The following is a 19,967-nucleotide window of genomic DNA, read 5'->3' on the forward strand; positions in this document are numbered from 1 at the left end:
TGCACATTGACCACATACATATTAACGAAACGGTTGCGGTTGTGTGTCTTAATCGTTCTGTTGTAGGCAGAACATGGTTTATTTTGCTTACTGTCTAGTTACAGAAATAATAACAAAAATCAACATTAAAATAAAGGAGGTTAAGCATCATCATAAAATAAGCAGCATACAGGCCTTGTCTGAACACTCACCTGTGCAGCAGTTAATCCAGAGTGATCATCTTGCTGCCAATGCTAATCATTCTGATGATTTTATTAGCACAGGCTAAGTGAATAAAGCATTACTCAAGTGAAGTGGCTAAAACCTACGTATACACACATTTGTATGTATGTGTGATGATACAACATATTACATTTCATATTACTATTGCAAAAATTGTCTTCTTAACAGTATGATCCAACCTAAATGAATAAATACGGATGTCACATAGTAAATATTGAGGCACAGCAATGACAAACTGCCATGACGGACAAACAGTTATCAATTTAAGGTCCTCAATGAGATCATGGGCAGCTGTTTTGCACTGTAAAACCGACTTGAATAACATTTGTGGATATCTTGTCCATAGAAGACATGCACGGCTATCTGTCTACCATACTGAAAGCCATCTCTTCCCGTGTGGACACGAACAACCATTCTTATTGTCCAAGGAAGAGCATATGAAAGTCACAGAAAAACGGACTCTTATCTGTAAAGCACAGCATAGAGACAGCAAACAGAGAGATCCCGAGGGAGGTGAGGGAGCAAGGTGGAAAAGGGAGACGAAGACTGGTTCAGTCATTGGGGTGTAGAGAAAGAAAGAGTGATTACGGGCAGTAGAAGTGCAGAGGCAGGATAAGAGGAAAGAGTTTACAATGAAATGGAAAAGAATAATAGTTTTTACAAAGAGTAGAAGATTGCGCTATGAAGACCAATTATTTCTTTCTTCACCTTACTACCTCCCTGAAATGACTTAAGGAGCCTGCTATCTGAATATAGGGCACTACAAAGTGGAGATCATAAAGTACGTTCCAGTATGTGACTCCTGCCCAGCTCATGCTTTTCAAAAACATTTTTGGGAATTTTGCACAGTGATAGGTTCCAGGCCTGATTAAGTCACCGTCAGCCTGTCTCCAGACAGGAGAACTATAGAGTAGAAAGATGCCATAAAACAGCTGCTGAAACTGAAGAAATTGTGTTATAGGGGGGAACTGCTTAAAGAGGTCCAGTCACCCCAAAATGCTGTACAATCGGCAGGCAGCATGTTATAGAGCAGGAGGACACAAGCAGATTGATGAATAGTTTTGTGGGGAAAGGCTTTAACAAAACTTGTAATCTACATATTTACATCTCTGCTTTTTCTGACTTCAGTTATATACATGGGAGGTGTTTTCAGCGATTTATAGCATTCCCTGTGTATACAGATATATACTTGTGACCGTGATGAGGGGACATCCTCTGCGTCTGGAGGAAAGAAGGTTTGTACACAAACATAGAAAATGATTCTTTACGGTAAGAGCAGTGAGACCATGGGACTCTCTGCCTGAGGAGGTGGTGATGGTGAGTTCACTAAAAGAGTTTTAAGAGGGGCCTGGATGTATTTCTGGAGTGTAATAATATTACAGGCTATAGCTAATAGATTTCTGGAGAAGGGTCGTTGATCAAGGGGGTTATTCTGATTGCCTGATTGGAGTCAGGAAGGAAATTTTCCCCCTAAAATGAGGAAAAATGGCTTCTACTTCATGTTTTTTTTTTGCCTTCCTCTGGATCAACTTGCAGGATAACAGGGTGAGCTGGATGGACAAATGTCTTTTTTAGCCTTACAAACTATGTTACTATATTACTATGTAGCTGTGGTTGTAACCATGGAAACGAGTAGTGTTTAATGTAATGGAAAAATGAACTAAGCCAGCAAAGGAGGCAATATGGATAATAACAATACATTAGTAAGTGCCTTGTATTAACTTTCTCAACATGATAAACACCACTTGCTGAAGTGAGACAACCCCTTTAAGTATAGAAAGAGCAGAGATTTAACTGTATAAATCACAAGTTTTAATGAATCTTTTCTCACAAACCCATATATATCTGTTTCTCTTGTTCTATAAGATGCTGCCTGCAGATTGCATTGCATTTTGTGGTGACAGGTTTTCCTTTAAGGGGTTTTATATATATCTCAGGATAAGTCATAAATATCAGATCGGTGGGGGTAGGCTGTTTTTGTATTAGTTGCCAGCAACATCACAGTAAATGAATATGGAAGCAGAACGCTCCATCCAATGTGCAGTGGCCATGTCGGTGTACTGCAGCTCAGCCCCAATTCAAGTGAAGCTAAGACGCAGTAAGCCCACATGGCCACCAAACAGTCGACGAGGCCTTTCACTTCTGGCTCTGTCCTCTCTGCTGTTGCAAATGTCTGCCACAAACAGCTAATATTTATGATAGGCCATCAATATACACAGACGGAAAAACCCCTTTAAAGTGAAATGCCATCCTAAATCCAATATAAGCAGGGAACTGAATCATCATCAGTTCTTATATTTATCTATTATCTATAATGTTCATTGGACCATGGCAGGGAAATTTATGGCAGATTTTTTCATTAGAATCACTGGCCTAAGTAAACCCTTCATCCATCTCAATATCCTCTCCAGTCTGTTAGAGGAGTCCCTGATACTTGAAGGCCACGTGAGAATGGATGACTGTCACTCTATCTTCCACAGACTTTCGGTGGAGAGTGATCATACAGTACATGTACCCAGAAGAGGCACCAGGCAAACCTATTCCGGGGATGAATTAGGGTCCCAGTAGTTGTTCCGTTGCAGATTAGACTTTTAGGGGAAGATGTATCTAGTGTAAAGGGAAACTGGTTTAGTTGCCCATAGCAGCCAATCAGATTCCACCTTTCATTTTCCACAGCTCCTTTGAAAAATGAAAAGTGGAATCTGCTTGGTTGCTATGGGCAATTAAACCAGTTTTCCTTCATACCAGTTTTGATATATTTCCTCATTAGACTTTATCCAGTGGTTAAGCTGTGAAATTAGTCTTTGTACAGCATAAGGGCTCATGCACACGACCATATGCCCTCCGAGACATACGGTCTGTGAGCGGGCCATATGTCCCTGAGCGGCATACATCGTGCGCCCAGGAGCGCACAGCATCATAGGTCAGTCAGGCCAAGGGGCTATTGTCCTGCATTCATAATATCATATGAGTGCGGGTATATAGTCCCGCGGGCGACCCGATGTGCACAGCTTCATAGTAACCTATAATGCTGTGCTCTCCCGTGCGCACGATGTATGCCGCTCAGGGACATATGGCCCGCTCGCAGACCGTATGTCTCGAAGGGCATACGGTCGTGTGCATGAGCCCTAAGGCGTACATATTACCATTATGTAATGTGACGTTAGAAACAAGTTACCCTCTCTACATAGCAAAAACCCTCCAGCTATTGCACCATTAATGAGTCGTTTCTTTGGCAGGGCCATAGACTTTCTGCAGTTTCTTTCTAAAACTTCACTTCCGGAGTGGAGTTTGTGTCTTGCATCTTGTTTCATCGTCTCTTATTTCTTCCACTCTTTCACTGCATATTCCGTCTCAGTACCAAAAATGCTAATGTTATTCTCTGGAGCACTCTCTGTTCAGTTAAGTGTTTTAGGTACCAGTCTTTCTTCCATTCAACCACTTTTTTCTGTCATGCTCATCCCTCCTTATTTCCCTTTCTCCTAAACATCTCTTGATTTCCAGTCCTGTGCTCTCCCATTAAAGTCTAATTAGCATAATTTGCATAATGCTTGCTCATTATTATGTTCAGAGAAGTCAGGTGACAGAGAAAGCAAGATAATAGGGAGGGGGTGAGTGGAGAAGAGGAGAGAAGAGAAGGGTGGTTGGTAGAGAAAGGTTGGAAGAAGAACTTGAGAAAGATGGGGAGGGGAGGAAATGAAATTTACACAGAGATACCGAACCCTTTCCATCATAGATCCCTGTGGATTATCATATTATATTATTTAAACAAGCAGCTACTCACCTTCAATCACACGATCCTCTGCGAGAAATCAGGGAGAGAAAAAAAAGACAATTACTAAAGAACATAAAGGAGCAGAAAATCGCAATGATAGACGCAGAGAGCGCAGCTGCACATTTTATTATTTCCCAGTCATGTTTATTCTTTTTTTCCCTCTTTCTGTATATTTCTGGATTATACTTTCAGCATTGTTTTACAGAAATGAGCATGCTTCCCTTCTTCATCACTTCCCTCTACTATGTGGATTTCATCCGCCCTCCATCCCTCTCTATCTCTATGCTCTGTTTTGCTGTTGTGACCTTCATCCTCCTCCTTGCCCCTGGACACCACCACCTCAGGCTAATGTTCATCCAGCCAGCTGAGCCCCCTGGAGGAGCCCCCCTCTTTCATGGTTATGAATAGATTAGTAGACCCCAGGCTGAGAGTCAGTGTCACTGCTGGTGACATACACAAGGGACCACAATGGGGGAGGGGGATTGCAAAAGTGATTGAAATGAAGCAAAACAGAGTCTCTGTAGATGAGTGAAATAAAAAGCAAAATTATGGAAGAGAAGAAAGAGTGCACTTTGTGCACAGATGGAAAGATAGAGAAAACTGATTTTTTTGTAAAAATAGAATTATTGTGGGATACCGATAGAAAGGGGCAAGCTACTGTAACACAGTGAGGGGTTGTGTCAGGCAAGGCAGGTATTTTCCTCCCAGCATGTGCGGCTGGGCTGGTTTCCAGCCAGGTGAGGTCAAATACCGGACCAGAGTTTAAGTGCCGTTCCGGGTTTTGGCAGCACCTGGCCGTCCTTAAATAGGCAGCTCAGCAGAGATGTCTCTGTTTTTGGGATCTGAGGTGTTGTGCCGTGCTGGAGGGCTGAGAGCCACATGCTGGGAGACAGGCCCCCTAAAGCCTGCTGTGGACTACTGGAGGCAGAACTGCCAGCAAGGTGACTTGTGTTATATGAACTTTCCATTGTGTGTTAACACCAAGACTTCAAAGTTACGTGCTGTTTTGTGCAATTGCCTCAAGTGTGAATAAACACTGACGTTTTGAGATAAGAACTTGTATTTTGCCTCTGTACTGCGCCCGCTTACCCTATCTACCAGAGCGAAACCCCACACTACCCATCAAGCAGTAGCCTGACAGAACACATAACTGAAAGAGATGAGACAGCCAGCATGCTGGGAGCAATTATATATTCTCAATTTATCTGAAAATCCATTAAATTATACCAAAACTAGGGATTTACAATCTCACCAGCACATATAGCTTCTACATTGATAGTATACACTGTCTGTAAAAAAAAAAAAAAAAGTTGCCACCAGAAAATAAAATATATTCTCAATGAGGGTAAGGTCTGGACTCTGTGGTGGCCAGTCCATGTGTGAAAATGATGTATCATGCTCCCTGAACCACTCTTTCACAATTTGAGCCTGAAGAATCCTGGCATTGTCATCTTGGAATATGCCCGTGCCATCAGGAAAGAAAAAATCCATTGATGAAATACCCTGGTCATTCAGTATGTTCAGGTAGTCAGCTGACCTCATTCTTGGAGCACATACTGTTGCTGAACCTAGACCTGACTAACTGCAGCAACCCCAGATCATAGCACTGCCCCCACAGGCTTATACAGTACGCACTAGGCATGATGGGTGCATCACTTCACCTGCCTCTCTTCTTACCCTGATGCGCCCATTACTCTGTAACAGGGTAAATCTGGACTCATCAGACTACCTGACCTTCTTCCATTGCTCCAGAGTCCAATCTTTATGCTCCCTAGCAAATTGAAGCCTTTTTCTCTGGTTTGCCTCACTGATTAGTGGTTTTCTTACGGCTACACAGCTGTTCAGTCCCAATCCCTTGAGTTCCCTTCGCATTGTGCATGTGGAAATGCTCTTACTTTCACTATTAAACATAGCCCTGAGTTCTACTGTTGTTTTTCTTTGATTTGATTTCACCAAACATTTAAGTGATCGCCAATCACGATCATTCAGGATTTTTTTCCGGCCACTTTTATTCCTCGAATACGATGGGTCTCCACTATCCTTCCAGTATTTAATAATGCGTTGGACAGTTATTAACCCAATTTTAGTAGTTTCTGCAATTTCCTTAGATGTTTTCTCTGCTTGATGCATGCCAATGATTTGACCCTTCTCAAACAGACTAACACAAGATGTGTCTTTCGACATGATTGTTTAAGAAATGAGAAGCAACTCCTTGCACCAGTTGGGGTTAAATAACTTGTTGCCAGCTGAAATATAATCGCCCATGCAGTAATTATCCAATAGGAGGTTCATGCCTATTTGCTTAGTTAAATTCAGGTGGCAATTTTTTTTGGGGGGGACAAGCAGTGTATATCCAAATCCCTAAGAGCATGGCTGATCCTGGCCACTTAAATAACCTCTTTTCTACAGAGGAGTCCTCATCTTGGCTCCTAAACGGATTTTCTAGATATAATAATTTTTAAGCAAGTGCCTGCAGCCTGCCTGCTGAAAGTGAAGATTCATAAAGTTCTGATCCACGTTGCTCTGGTCCTCTGTGTTGCCTTTGCTGTCTCTATCTTCTGGTCTCCACACTGTTTATTTCCCATGGTGCATGGACATGATGACATGCACCTATCCAGCCAATGACTGGCTTCAGCGGTGATCTGGCCACAAGCAACACATCACAGCTGAGGCCAGTCATGATGTGGGCGGGGAAGGGGACGGGCATACAGGCCCATCTTATTTATCATTTGCTACACCTGTTTTAGGCATAGAAAATGGTCTAAATTTAAGCCAGCAGGGAAGCTAGTTTACATTTAGACTAATGGTGGATGCGTCGACAAAATGTTTATTCTCTGACCTGTTAGAAAGTGATGTCATGTGACCAACTCCAGCGGACACAGGACAGGAAGTCAGTTACCTCTCTATTCATTCCTATGACACTGAGCATGAGGCTCCCATAGGAATACATGGAGAAACTGACTTCCTGTCCACACATAAGACGCTGTGTAATTTGGAGAGTCTGGTTGCTGGTCACATGACACAGCCGAGAAGCAGAAGGGAGGTATAACTCCCAAATACAGACTCTGGTAAGAAGATTACATTCACACAGATTACATTATGCATCTTTCTAACAGGTCAGAGAATAACATTTTTGGCGGGAGTTCTTCTTTAAGACCGGCGACTAAAAGGCTGATCTTAATAAATGACCCTCAATCTCTTTTTTTTGGTACAGAGCTCTAAATCACCTGCACAAACAATTCAATTTCTGTATATAATACTGTAGTGACTGCAGCTGCCAGTGCCGAGATGTTATCATTTATTAACTATGCAGGGGATTTGTGGCTCTGTCAGAAAAAAATTAAACTCCAACCACTATAAAGTTACCGCAGTAGCTGGATTTGGGGTGGCCCCAACGCTACACTGGGTCCCCTGGAGACCACTGTAGTGTCACCATGTGTTGCTGCGCTCCAGAAGGGATGGTAAGGCGTGTTGCACCCCAATTGGAAATAAATCCAGAGAGTCAGAGTCCGCAGTAAACCATTGTGTTTTTTAGTGAAGGAACACAAGTGTAAAACAATACAGGCGACGCACTGAACTGACATCTCCTGTCTCATCCCTGACAGAAGAAGGTTTTGTGCTGAATAAAGGTCTGAGCTAGCTGTCTCTTGGCTGGTGTCGTGGCCAAAGGATGGTGGTTGTGGCTCAGTCATCTATTAGTTCCCAAAAGCTGATGACCCAGGTTCTGTAGCAGATTATCCATATCTCAGCAACATGTTCATTCGTGCAGTCTGACAGAGTCTCTTCTACTAAAAAATGGTCTCTAGCTGCAGACAACTAGGGGCTCCAACTGCTCTCTTAGCTGAAGTAGAACATTCTGTCTGTCATAGACTTGTATACAGGTTTACTGCAAGTCTATGGGAATGGCTGAGCAGTTTTTCCAGGCATAAACAAATCTTCAGGTATAAACTACAGAGCTAAAACAGGCAATCTTTGTGTCTTTTTTCCCTCCAAAACTTTGCATCGGTAGAAAGCTGTAAAGTCTCTCAATATTAGCTGGCTATGCATTAACCATTTTCATAGTGCAGTGCAAATACAGTGCAATACCAGTGCAAATGAACAGGATATAGTACAATAAACATATAAAATGCAGTTTAACAATATAAAACAGTATAAACAATGGCATAAATCAAGTTAACCCTTCCAAGAGCAATAAAATAGTGAGTGGACAGCTTTGCATAGTAGCAACAGGGGCCAATGTCCACAAACTTAAATACTCCAAAGTACACTGGCTACAGAGACAATACTATACAGTATAGGAGTGGGAGGAGTGATTCTGAGAGTGCCTAGCATATGTACATGCTATGTAGTTAAGCTTTGATTCAGATTTTGCTACTGACCATGTGATACCACATGAAGCATGAAATATAGTATCTAGAATCATAAAAATGGAATATGTGTTCTATAATGAATTATTTTCTAGGTTACTTTAAATCTACCTTCTGTGCAACAAGTCCAATAAAATATTTTGAATTTTTTCAAGCCTGATAGTGTAGGTTCCTATCATATTGTTGCTTTTAGATGGGCCCAGACAATTTTGATAACAATGTGCCCCAAAAAATGTGTACAGTGATTATAGCAGGATAATGCATAAATACAGTGTTTGCATATGTAAGTGCATGAAACAGTGTGCTGCTACATGTAGTGCTTGTTTGCAGTGGTGTGGCTAGAGACAGTATTTTCAGATCAGGGAAAATCTGGCAAAATACACCCATCATTTAAGTGAGCACATGTAACACTAAATGACATCTTAAAAGTTCTAAAAAATTATAGAACCAGTGTGATGGATCAGACTTTGATCTGCTCAGGAGTCCTGGGATGGCCTCTACTAAGATTGAGTAATCAGTTTGATGAGGCAATGACTAAGGTCTTAACACTAGGAATTACCTCCTTCCTCGAGAAAAAGCACATAGGGCACAAGATGACTGCCTATAAATAACATCAAGAGCATATCTATCAAGGCCAAATGAGGAGTCTGCACTGCCCTGTAAGAATACTATTCTGGAAACATAATGCAGCAACCAGTGCAGGGGCACTCACACTCTTCTTGCATTTTTCTATGTACAATACTGGTAGCAATTCTTTAAGATTGCATTGCAGTTTTCTGCTAATTGGTAAGGAGCAGCTCTAATTTGGAACTACACTATGGCTAATGTATTTAGTAAATCTTTTAAATAGAGCTATACTTATAGTTTAATTGCCAACTATGCTCAACACAGCAAATAAAAATAAAAAATCAAGATTTCCTCTGCTTTACAAATGCCCTATTGAAGCCTATAAATTCTGTAATTCCTCAGTAAACACACCTGGAAGGGGGCCTGTGGATCTACCAGCTGTAGTCTTCACCAGTGGCAAAGCATACATTTATATTTTTTTTGTTTGTGTAAATCAAACAGTATCACTTTTGGTAACTGCAGCAGCCACTTAAGGCACTTAATGTTGTTAAATATCATATGAAAATTTATTTAGGCAAAGCTGTCTTTAAAAAAATGGAGAACCTGTTTAATGATCTCTTGTGGGCAGGTAAGAGTTAGGAAAAAACTAAGCTGGTTTACTAGGGCTTATGATTTTGGAGGTTTGGAAATACCAGATATGAAGCTTTATTATCTTGTGTCTAACATTGCATTGATAATGAAATGGGATAAGGTGGATCTCTTAAAACACTTAGTGAATAATAGTGTAGGCTCATTGCCAAATATGTTTGTACTTCTTGAATCAGAACAATTATATAATAAAAGAGCATATAGAATTCCATTGGTTAAATCCTTAGTGGGGTTTTGGGTCTCGTGTAACCCCTTAAGGAGCCAGCCATTTCTTACCTTAAGGACCAGACCATTATTAGCAAATCTGACCAGTGTCACTTTATGTGGTAATAACTTTAAAACGCTTTTACTTATCCAAGCCATTCTGAGATTGTTTTCTCGTCACATATTGTACTTCATGACAGTGATAAAATTAAGTCAAAATATGTAATTTTTATTTATAAAAAATATACAAAATTTGCCAAAAATTTGGAAAAAATAGCAAATCTCTATTTCTCTACTTTTATAATAGATAGTAATAACTCCAAAAACAGTTATTACTTTACATTCCCTATATATCTACCTCATGTTTGAATCATTTTGTGAATGCTATTTTATTTTTCGGGGACGTTAGAAGGCTTATACGTTTAGAAGTAAATCTTGAAATGTTTCCAAAATGCACTTTGTGAGGTTTACATAATAGAAATCACCCACAAATGACCCCATTTTACAAACTACACCCCTCAAGGTATTCCAAACTGATTTTACTAACTTTGTTAACCCTTTAGGTGTTCCACAAGAATTAAAGGAAAATGGAGATAAAATTTCTGAATTTCACTTTTTGGGCAGATTTTCCAATTTAATCCATTTTTTTCCAGTAACAAAGCAAGGGTTAACAGCCAGACAAAACTCAATATTTATTGCCCTGATTCTGTAGTTTACAGAAACACCTCATATGTAGTTGTAAACTGCTGTACAGGCACACGGCATTGCGCAGAAGAAAAGGAACGCCATATGGTTTTTGGAAAGCAGATTTCACTGGTATAATTTTATAATTTTTTTTATAATATTTTATAGAACAGGTTATTACGGATGCGAAGATACCAAATATGACACATTTTTTGGTTCTTTATTTCGGTTTTACATAATAAAGCATTTATGTTTCTCCATATTCTAAAAGCAATAGTTTTTAATTTTTGGGCGACAGTCTTATATAGGGGCTCATTTCTTACGGTATAAGATTATGGTTTGATTGGTACTATTTTAGGGTGCATATGACTTTTTGATCGCTTGCTATTACACTTTTTGTGATGTAAGCTTATTTTACATACTTTTTTTTTTACTGTGTTCATCTGATGGGTTAGGGCATGCGATACTTTTATACAGCAGGTTCTTACGGATGCAGCAATACCTAATATGTACTTTTTTTTCCTTTTTTTTAATTTATTTTTATAAAAAATCATGTTATTGAGTAAAACACTCAATAACATCATTTTTTAAACAAAAAAAATCATGTTTTAGTATCTCCATATTCTGAGTACCATAGTTTTTTATTTTTTTGGGGCGATTGTCTAAGTTAGGGTCTCATTTCAGAATGAGATGACGGTTCGATTGGTATGATTTAGGGGTGTGTATGACTTTTTGATCGCTTGGTATTACAAGTTTTTTTTTTTTTTTTTTTTTACAATGTTCACCTGAGAGGTTAGGTCATGTGATATTTTTAGAGAGCAGGTTACGGACGTGGCAATACTTAATATACAATATATACTTTTTTTATTTATTGAAGTTTTACACGATAATATCATTTTTGAAACAAAAAAATAATAATCATGATTTGGTGCCTCCATAGCATGAGAGCCATATTTTTTTTAAGTTTTTGGGCAATTGTCTTAGGTAGGATATGATTTTTGCAGGATGAGATGACGGTTTGATTGGCACTATTTTGGGGTGCATATGACTTTTTGATCGCTTGCTATTACACTTTTTTGACACTTTTTTTTTTACAGTGTTCAGCTGAGGGGTTAGGTATTTGTTTTATTGTTCTTACAGTGTTCACCTGAGGGGCTAGGTATTTTTATAGAGCAGGTTGTTACACGGACACGGCGATACCTAATATGTATACTTATTTTTTTAACATTTAAACACAATATAAGCATTTTTGAAACAAAAAAAAAATCATGTTTTAGTGTCTCCATAGTCTGAGAACCATAGTTTTTTTTATTTTTTGGGTGATTGTCTTAACTAGGGAGTCATTTTTTTGCAGGGATGAAGTGATGGTTAGATTGGAACTTTTTGGGGGGCATACTGTACGCCTTTTTGATCGCTTGGTGTTGCACTTTTAGTGATGTAAGGTGACAAAGATTTTATTTTAGCACAGATTTTATTTAATTTTTTGACGGTGTTCACCTGAGGGGTTAGGTCATGTGATATTTTTATAGACCCGGTCAATATAAACGCATCGATACCTAATATGCTTTTTTTTCTTGAAACTTTATATTTTTTATATAAAACTTTATTTTTTTTAACTTATTTTATTGCTTTATTTATTGTCCCACTATGGGACTTCAAGATTTTAGTGTTTGATCCCTGTTTCAATACAGCACAATACATCTGTATTGTGCTGTATTGAACTGCCAGTGTCTTACAATGTGAGACGCTAACAGTTGGGAGACCCAGCCCTGGGGCTGGATCTCCTGGGCTTCCGTAGCTGGCAATCCCGATGCCTGTTCAAGGCATCGGGGCTGCCATAGCAACCATTGGGTCCCTGTCACCATAGCATGGGGACCCGATGGGGATGTACAAGCTACCGCAAACCCCTTGTATGACCGCGGCATACAGGGGGTTAATCCGCCGGCATCTGTGTTTTCAGCAGTTAGTATCAGCCGGGCGCCTGCTGCTGATTACGGCAGCGCGTGTGGGGAAGCGCGTTAACCCTAGGACGAGAATGCTCGTCCTAGTGCGTTAAGTACCTGCAAGTTAGGACGAGCATTCTCGTCCAAGGTCCTTAACATGTTGAGCAGCAACACTTGGGTTTGGAGGGTTTTACACGAATGACTCACTTTTGGTATAATAATACATTGGGGGATAATACTTTTGTTGAAGAGGGTAATAATGGACAACAAAAGGTTTTTTGCACATATCACAATATATTAAGGACGGGGTACTGAAGTCAAAGTTAGAGATGAGCGAATAAAAAAAAAATCGATTCGGCGGCTTTGCCGAATTTTGGGGAAAAATTCACTTTGACCCGAAATTATTTGTGGTGAATCGCGTTAAAAAATGTATATTTCCTGGCTGCAGAGAGCCTTTATAGTGGAGTAGAACACTGTGCCTTGCAGTAACACGCATAGGGAGTCTGCTGTGATAGTGAAACAATACTGTGAGTCAGTATGACAAGCACATGACAGGTGTCGCTCTTAAAAATCACTGCATGCTTCACTTATTTGGGCAGCCACGGGGCCAAAACTGACCAAATAACTCAAGTATCAACTCAGCCTTACAGTTAGATGTTAGCATCAAGAAGAAACGCACTCCTTTTACACCGTCATCAGCTGATTCCACATAGATGTCTACAGAACCTGTTCTATTAAACGCTTATACAAGTAGAGCCCCCCGACAGAGTGGAGAGGGTGTCAGCAGTAAGTTTGTGTTGATGTCACTGATTATTTTGCCCTTCCTCTGATCCGTCAGAACAATAACCCACAAAAAAACGGATCATGTCTGTTGAGCATTTGCCTTCACTCGGTCAGCATTTGGTCAGTAGTAATGAGCGGGAGGTGCCATATTAGAATATTCGATTAAATATTCGTCTTATATTCGTCGAAATCAAATATTCGCCATTATTCTATTTATCACGAATAATATGCGATTTAATTATTCGCGTATTGCGATTTTCTTTTAACTGTATAAGGCAACTTTCCTATTGGTTGGCTATTTAGAATATTCATCTTTTTTTGCCAATCTGTACGGTTGTTCGCATACTCCTCCCCGACAAGAGTCCTCGTCACCATGGGAACGCCTGTGGGTTAGAAAATACCATCGGATCTGAGTTTTCCCTGAGATCGTGAAAACTCAGATCCGATGGTATATTCTAACCCACAGGCGTTCCCATAGTGACGGGGACACTAGTCGGGGAACCCTATGCCAAAGTGGAATAATATTCAAAATAACTAATATATTTGCTATATTGCTATAACTTTGTTTTTTAGAATATTCGTCATATTCGTCATATTCTAAAACACGAAGTAATAGCAATATAGCAAATATTTGTGATCTACACATATAGACTGCAATTTAGCTCATATAGTCCCAATGTTAATATTGATTGGTTGCAACCAATTTGTACTAATTCTCTAGTAGTGTTGATCACGAATATTCGAATTGCGAATTTCTATTGCGAATATCGGCACTTTGAGAATTTGCGAATATTTTGAATATAGTGATATATATTCGTAATTTCGAATATTCAAGATTTTTTTTAATCAGTACACATGATCCCTCTCTGCTTCTAGCTTGTGGGGCAATGAGAAGGCTGCAGTATCCTTGACTTTAGGAGTTGTGTTAGCGAATTTTCGTAATGCTAATTTTTTCGCTAATTTTTCAATTGCCGATTTCCGCAATCAAGAAAATAATAACTGGAGATAACGAATTCACGAATTCGCGAATATATAGCGATTATTCTCCTAAATATTCGTAAAATATCACAAATTAGAATATTGCCCCTGCCACTCATCACTACTAAAAATATGATTCCTCCCTGCTTCTTACTTGTGGGCCAATGAGTCATTGGCCCACAAGCAACTTAAGCAGGAAGGAATCATGAATTTAGATGGGAAAATGATGAATATTATTATTTTTTTATATATAGCACTATATCGAATATATTCGTTTTTTCGAATATTCTTAATATTCTAAAACAAGAATATATAGCAATATAGTGAATATTAGTGTTGAGCGCGAATATTCGAATTGCAAATTTTTTTCTCGAATATCGCAATTTCGAGATTTCGCGAATATTTAGAATATCGTTCTATATACTCGCGAAATCGAATATTCATTTTTTTTTTTGTTTTTTTTTATTATTATATTTTTTTCTTTCCCACTTCCCTAAAGTTGTTCTTACCTGTCCTTTGGATTCCTGGCTTCCTGGCTGCTCCAGTCAGTGGCGTTTTCAACTTACTGCTATATTCCACATTAGCTAAATTACAATCTAATCTATATGTGTATTTTACGAAATTTTGCAAAAGTCGAAATTGCGATGCGAGTAATATAACACGAAATAATCGCATGAAGATTTCAACTTAGCACTGCTATATTCCATATTCTAGCCTAATATGGAATATAGCTGTGCTAAGTTAGCACTGCTATATTCCATATTAGGCTAGAATATGGAATATAGCAGTGCTAAGTTGAAATCTTCATGCGATTATTTCGTGTTATATTACTCGCATCGCAATTTCGGCTTTTGCAAATGTTCTTAATATTGCTCTAACTTCGTCTTTTAGAATATTACGAATATTCTAAAAGACGAAGTTAGAGCAATATTACGAAATTTCGTAAAATACACATATATTGTATTTAAGCTAATATACTGCTATAGTAATATTTTTTAATAGTGTACATATTTTACAAAACTTAAGTTCAGAAGAGGCAAAAAAAAATTTGAGGAAAAAAAGGGATTATAGCACTATATTAGCTAAATTACAATCTATATGTGTATTTTACGAAATTTCGTAATATTGCTCTAACTTCTTCTTTTAGAATATTCGTAATATTCTAAGAGACGAAGTTAGAGCAATATCAGGAAATTTCGTAAAATACACATATTAGCCTAGCCCTAGTCAATTAGCATAGGAACGTTGCCTTATACTATCAAGATAAATAATCGCAATACGCGAAAAATAAATCGCATATTATTCGCGATAATTAGAATAATTACGAATATTCGATTTCGACGAATATAACACGAATATTCATTCGAATATTCGCGAAATATCGCGAAATCGAATATGGCACCTCCCGCTCATCACTAGTGAATATTAAAAAAAACGAACATAAAGCAATTTAGCTAATATAGTGCTATAATCTTCTTTGTCTAATAGTTGTAATTTTTTTCTCATCTGAAGTTCAGATTGGAAAAAAATTACAACTATTTAAAAAAAAATGATTATAGCACTATATTAGCTAAATTGCTCTACATTAGTTTTTTTCAAATATTCACTAATATAGTGAATATTTGAAAAAACTAATGTAGAGCAATTTAGCTAATATAGTGCTATATAGTCTAGAATTATATGAATATTCGAAAAAACTAATATATAGCACTATATCAAATATATTTGGGTTTTAGAATATTCGTCTTTTTTTCCCATCTGAAGTCATGATTCCTCCCTGCTTAATTTACTTAAGCAGGGAGGAATCATGACTTCAAATGGAAAAAAAAGATGAATATTCTAAAAAATTAATATATATTTGTTTTTGACCCACACCTGTATTGATCTCGTAATATTCGCATATTATGCGATCATTACCTTGCCGATTTTTCAAGTTAATTTTTATTTTTTTATAACGAATATTCGAATTCGCGAATATTCGACGAATATTCTACAAAATATTCGCGAAATATCATGAATTCGAATATGACCCCTGCTGCTCATCACTATTCTTTAGGAGACTCACACTCAAGTCCTGGTTTTCTTCACATTCGATTAATAGTGAAAATGTGAGATTTTCTGAATTGAGTTTATCTCAATAACAAAAGTTTAACAAAAGTGAGTTTACTCCACCTATTTCTGAGAGATGTACATGTATTGCAATATAAAAAAGAAAACAAATTACCCCATCCCAATATCTCTGAATTGGAATGGTGTGCTTTACAGGAACTATCCAGTGACCACAGCCTCACCATCAAACCTGCATACAAGGGTGGTGCGGTTGTGGGTCATGGATCCACACATATATAAAACAGAGGCATATCGACAATTGGAATACCACTCGGTATATCAAAAATTAAATGGTGACCCCAAATGGGATATTGAGAAAATAATTAATGCTGTATTAAATGAGGCACTGCAGGCAGGATTTTCCAAACTAAAGGATTTTCTTACTGTTTCCCATCCTATTACTCTAATGCTTTACTTATTGCCGAAAATTCATAAAGATTTCTGTAACCCACCGCGTAGACCGATAGTATATGGTAGGGGGTCAATATTAACCCCTTAACGCAAAATGCTGTGTATGTACGGCGGGGGATGCTGTGCAAGAACGCATTCCACCATACATGCACGCTGGGCTGGGCTGATCAGGCAGGTGCAGGAGCTGCGCCCAATCACTGCAGGGGTCCGGCAGTCCCTGTTTACAGCGATGCCGGTGGATTAACCCCTTCTATTCCACGGTCAGCACTGACCACGATATAGAAGTGGTTTGCGGTGGTTTCGGTGCGAGGCTGCCCTTGCACGTCATGGGGACCTGCCTTCTACGGGTGCCCAGGAGATCCTGCCTCAGGCTGGGTCTCCTAGGCAACCTGTTAGTGTATTACTCTGTGTAATCCACTAACAGGCAATGCATTACAATACAGATTTATTGTAAAGCATTGCAGAGGGGATCAGAAGCCCAAAAGTTGGACAAAAGTAAAGTTTACAAAAAAAGTTTAAAAAAAAGTGTTTTAAATGGGGTTCAAATTAAAAAAAGAAAAAAGCCCCTTTCCCCTGATTTTTATAAAAAAAAAGAAAAATCACACATACTAGATATCGCCACATCCGTAATGACCGGCTCTATAAATATATCACTTAATCCACCCTGTCCGATTTTTTTTTATTATTAAAAACTGTGTAAAAAAAAAAGCAATTTTTGTCACCTTACATCAATAAAAGTGCAACACCAAGTGATCAAAAAGGCGTATGCCCCCCAAAATAGTACCAATCTAACCATCACCTCATCCCTCAAAAAATGAGCCCCTACATAGGACAATCACCCAAAAAATAAAAAATAAACTATGGCTTTAAGTCTATGGAGACACTAAAACATGATTTTTTTTGTTTAAAAAAAATGCTTTTATTGTGTTAAATGTAAAAAAAAAATAAGTATCACATGACCTAACCCCTCAGATGTACACCATAAAAAAATAAAAATAAAACGGTGTTAAGCAATTTTTTTTGTCACCTTACATCACAAAAAGTATAATACCAAGCAATCAAAAAGTCATTAGCACCCCAAAATTGTACCAATCAAACTATCATCTCATCCTGCAAAAAAAGAGCACCTACCTAAGACAATTTCCCAATAAATAAATAAAACTGGCTCTCAGATTTGGATTGTTTAAAAAATGCTGTTATTGTGTAAAACTTAAATAAATTTAAAAAGCATACATATCAGGTATTGCCACGTCCAGAACAACCTGCTCTATACAAATATCACATGGCCGAACCCCTCAGGTGAACACCGTAAAAGAAAAAAAAAATATGGTGTCAAAAAAGCCATTTTGTTTCTCACCACAACATATAAAAAATGTAATACCAAGCAATCAAAAAGTCATATGCACCCTAACATAGTACCAATCAAACCGTCATCTCATACCGAAAAAATGAGCCCCTACATAAGACAGTCGCCCAAAAAGTAAAAAAAAAACTATGGCTTTCAGAATATGGAGATACCCAAAAAATTTTTTTTTTTAAATGCTTTATTATGTAAAACTAAAACAAACAACCATATTTTGTATTATCGCGTCAGTAACAACCTGCTCTATAAAAATAGCTCATGATCTAACCTGTCAGATAAACGTTGTAAATAGCAAAAAATTAAAACAGGGCCAAAACAGCTATTTTTTGTTACCTCGCCTCACAAAAAGTGTCATATGGAGCAAACAAAAATCATCTGTACCCTAAAATAGTACCAACAAAACTGCCACCTTATCCCGTAGTTTCCAAAATGGTGTCACTTTTTGGGAGTTTCTACTGTAGGGGTGCATCAAATGTGACATCGCAAATTAAAATTATCCCAGTGATAAACCATTCCTTCAGCGCCCTGCCGTGTGCCCGTACAAAAGTTTACGACCACATATGGAGTGTTTCTGTAAACTACAGAATCAGGGCTATAAATATTGAGTTTTGTTTGGTGTAGTTTCTAAAATGTCTTTAAGGGATTAAGCAATATTTATGTCTTTCTTGATGGAGTATTGTGACATTATGCAATTTCAGAGAAGTCTTACGGTACATTCAGTATACTACTGATTTTTTACAAAATATAACTTTCAGCAACTGAAATTCCATCTCATGTAAATTTGGCTTCTTTTGATGTTGTAAGCCTATACACATCTATCAGACACTCTTTTAGTATTGACGTGGAAAGGAGGGCATTGGAAAAATCTGCTTATTCTGCAGGTTGCCAGGATTTTATTCTGAATCTTCTACAGATGGTGTTGCCGTGTAATTATTTATTGTTTAGGGATCACTTTTATATGAAGATGAAGGGGACCGCCATGGGGTCTAATTGGCGCCGACATATGCAAACATGGCCTCCTTCTTAGAGTAGTCATTTATCTATGTGTCAAACCACTCTGACCATGTACCCATGTATTGCGGTGGAGATTCATAGAAGTCTTTATAATTTGGAGTGGAACAGAACAACAACTTCTTTTTTTTAAAATCTTTTTTAAATGCTATTGACACTGGCATCAAGTTTACATTGAATTACTCAATGGAGGAAATTAGTTTTTGGGATACTAAAATTACATTGAAAAATGGTGGTTTATCTACTGATAAGAACACGTTATTACACTTTCATAGTGCTCATCCTAGGGCAATGATTAAGTCTCTTCCATTGAGTCAATTCCTAAGGGTCAAGCGGATTGTCAGTGATGACAAACAGCTGGACAATCCATTGAATAACATAGTTGATGCATTTCGGAACAGGGGATTCCCTAACTCAGTTTTGAAATCACATGTTAATACATTTCCTACCAAAACTTGCTCAGAGCATTTTGATAAAAAAAAGTCAGACAGAAACCATGTAATAGGGTTCCCCTAGTTATTACATAAATGGAAGAAAGCTATAAGATCAGGTCTATTATTAACAAACCTTGGTCCATACTCAAGAGTGGACGTGATTACGTACCAGAATTTAAACTCCCCCCTCTTATGTCCTATAGGAGACCTAAACATCTGAAGGATAGATTTGTTCATACAGATATATGTAGGTCCACACAAAAAAATAGGACAAAGTTTCATACGCAGTCAAAAAACGGGATGTTTCCCTTGCTTGAATTGCGTGAATTGTCGTTATATGCAAAATACCTTTGTACACCCTATTACTGGTCAAAAATATGGCATTAGACATGATTTAACATGTGATTCTACTTTAGTTATTTGGTACCCTTGTCATTTGTTATACGTTGGTGAAACCTTTTCTAGATT

The 19,967-nt window shown here is 38.1% G+C and overlaps 1 protein-coding gene across 1 annotated transcript in view; it reads right to left on the bottom strand.

The window, feature by feature from the left end:
- The window catches only part of NRXN2 (neurexin 2), an 858,623-nt gene that overhangs the window by 824,335 nt on the left and 14,321 nt on the right, over positions 1–19,967 (bottom strand). Inside the window, exon 2 of the mRNA XM_044270141.1 lies at positions 4,007–4,024. Within this exon, the coding sequence (XP_044126076.1) occupies positions 4,007–4,024 (18 nt within the window). The remainder of the gene's footprint in view (positions 1–4,006; positions 4,025–19,967) is intronic.

This window comes from Bufo gargarizans, chromosome 10, assembly GCF_014858855.1.
Source record: "Bufo gargarizans isolate SCDJY-AF-19 chromosome 10, ASM1485885v1, whole genome shotgun sequence".
NCBI classification, from domain to species: domain Eukaryota; kingdom Metazoa; phylum Chordata; class Amphibia; order Anura; family Bufonidae; genus Bufo; species Bufo gargarizans.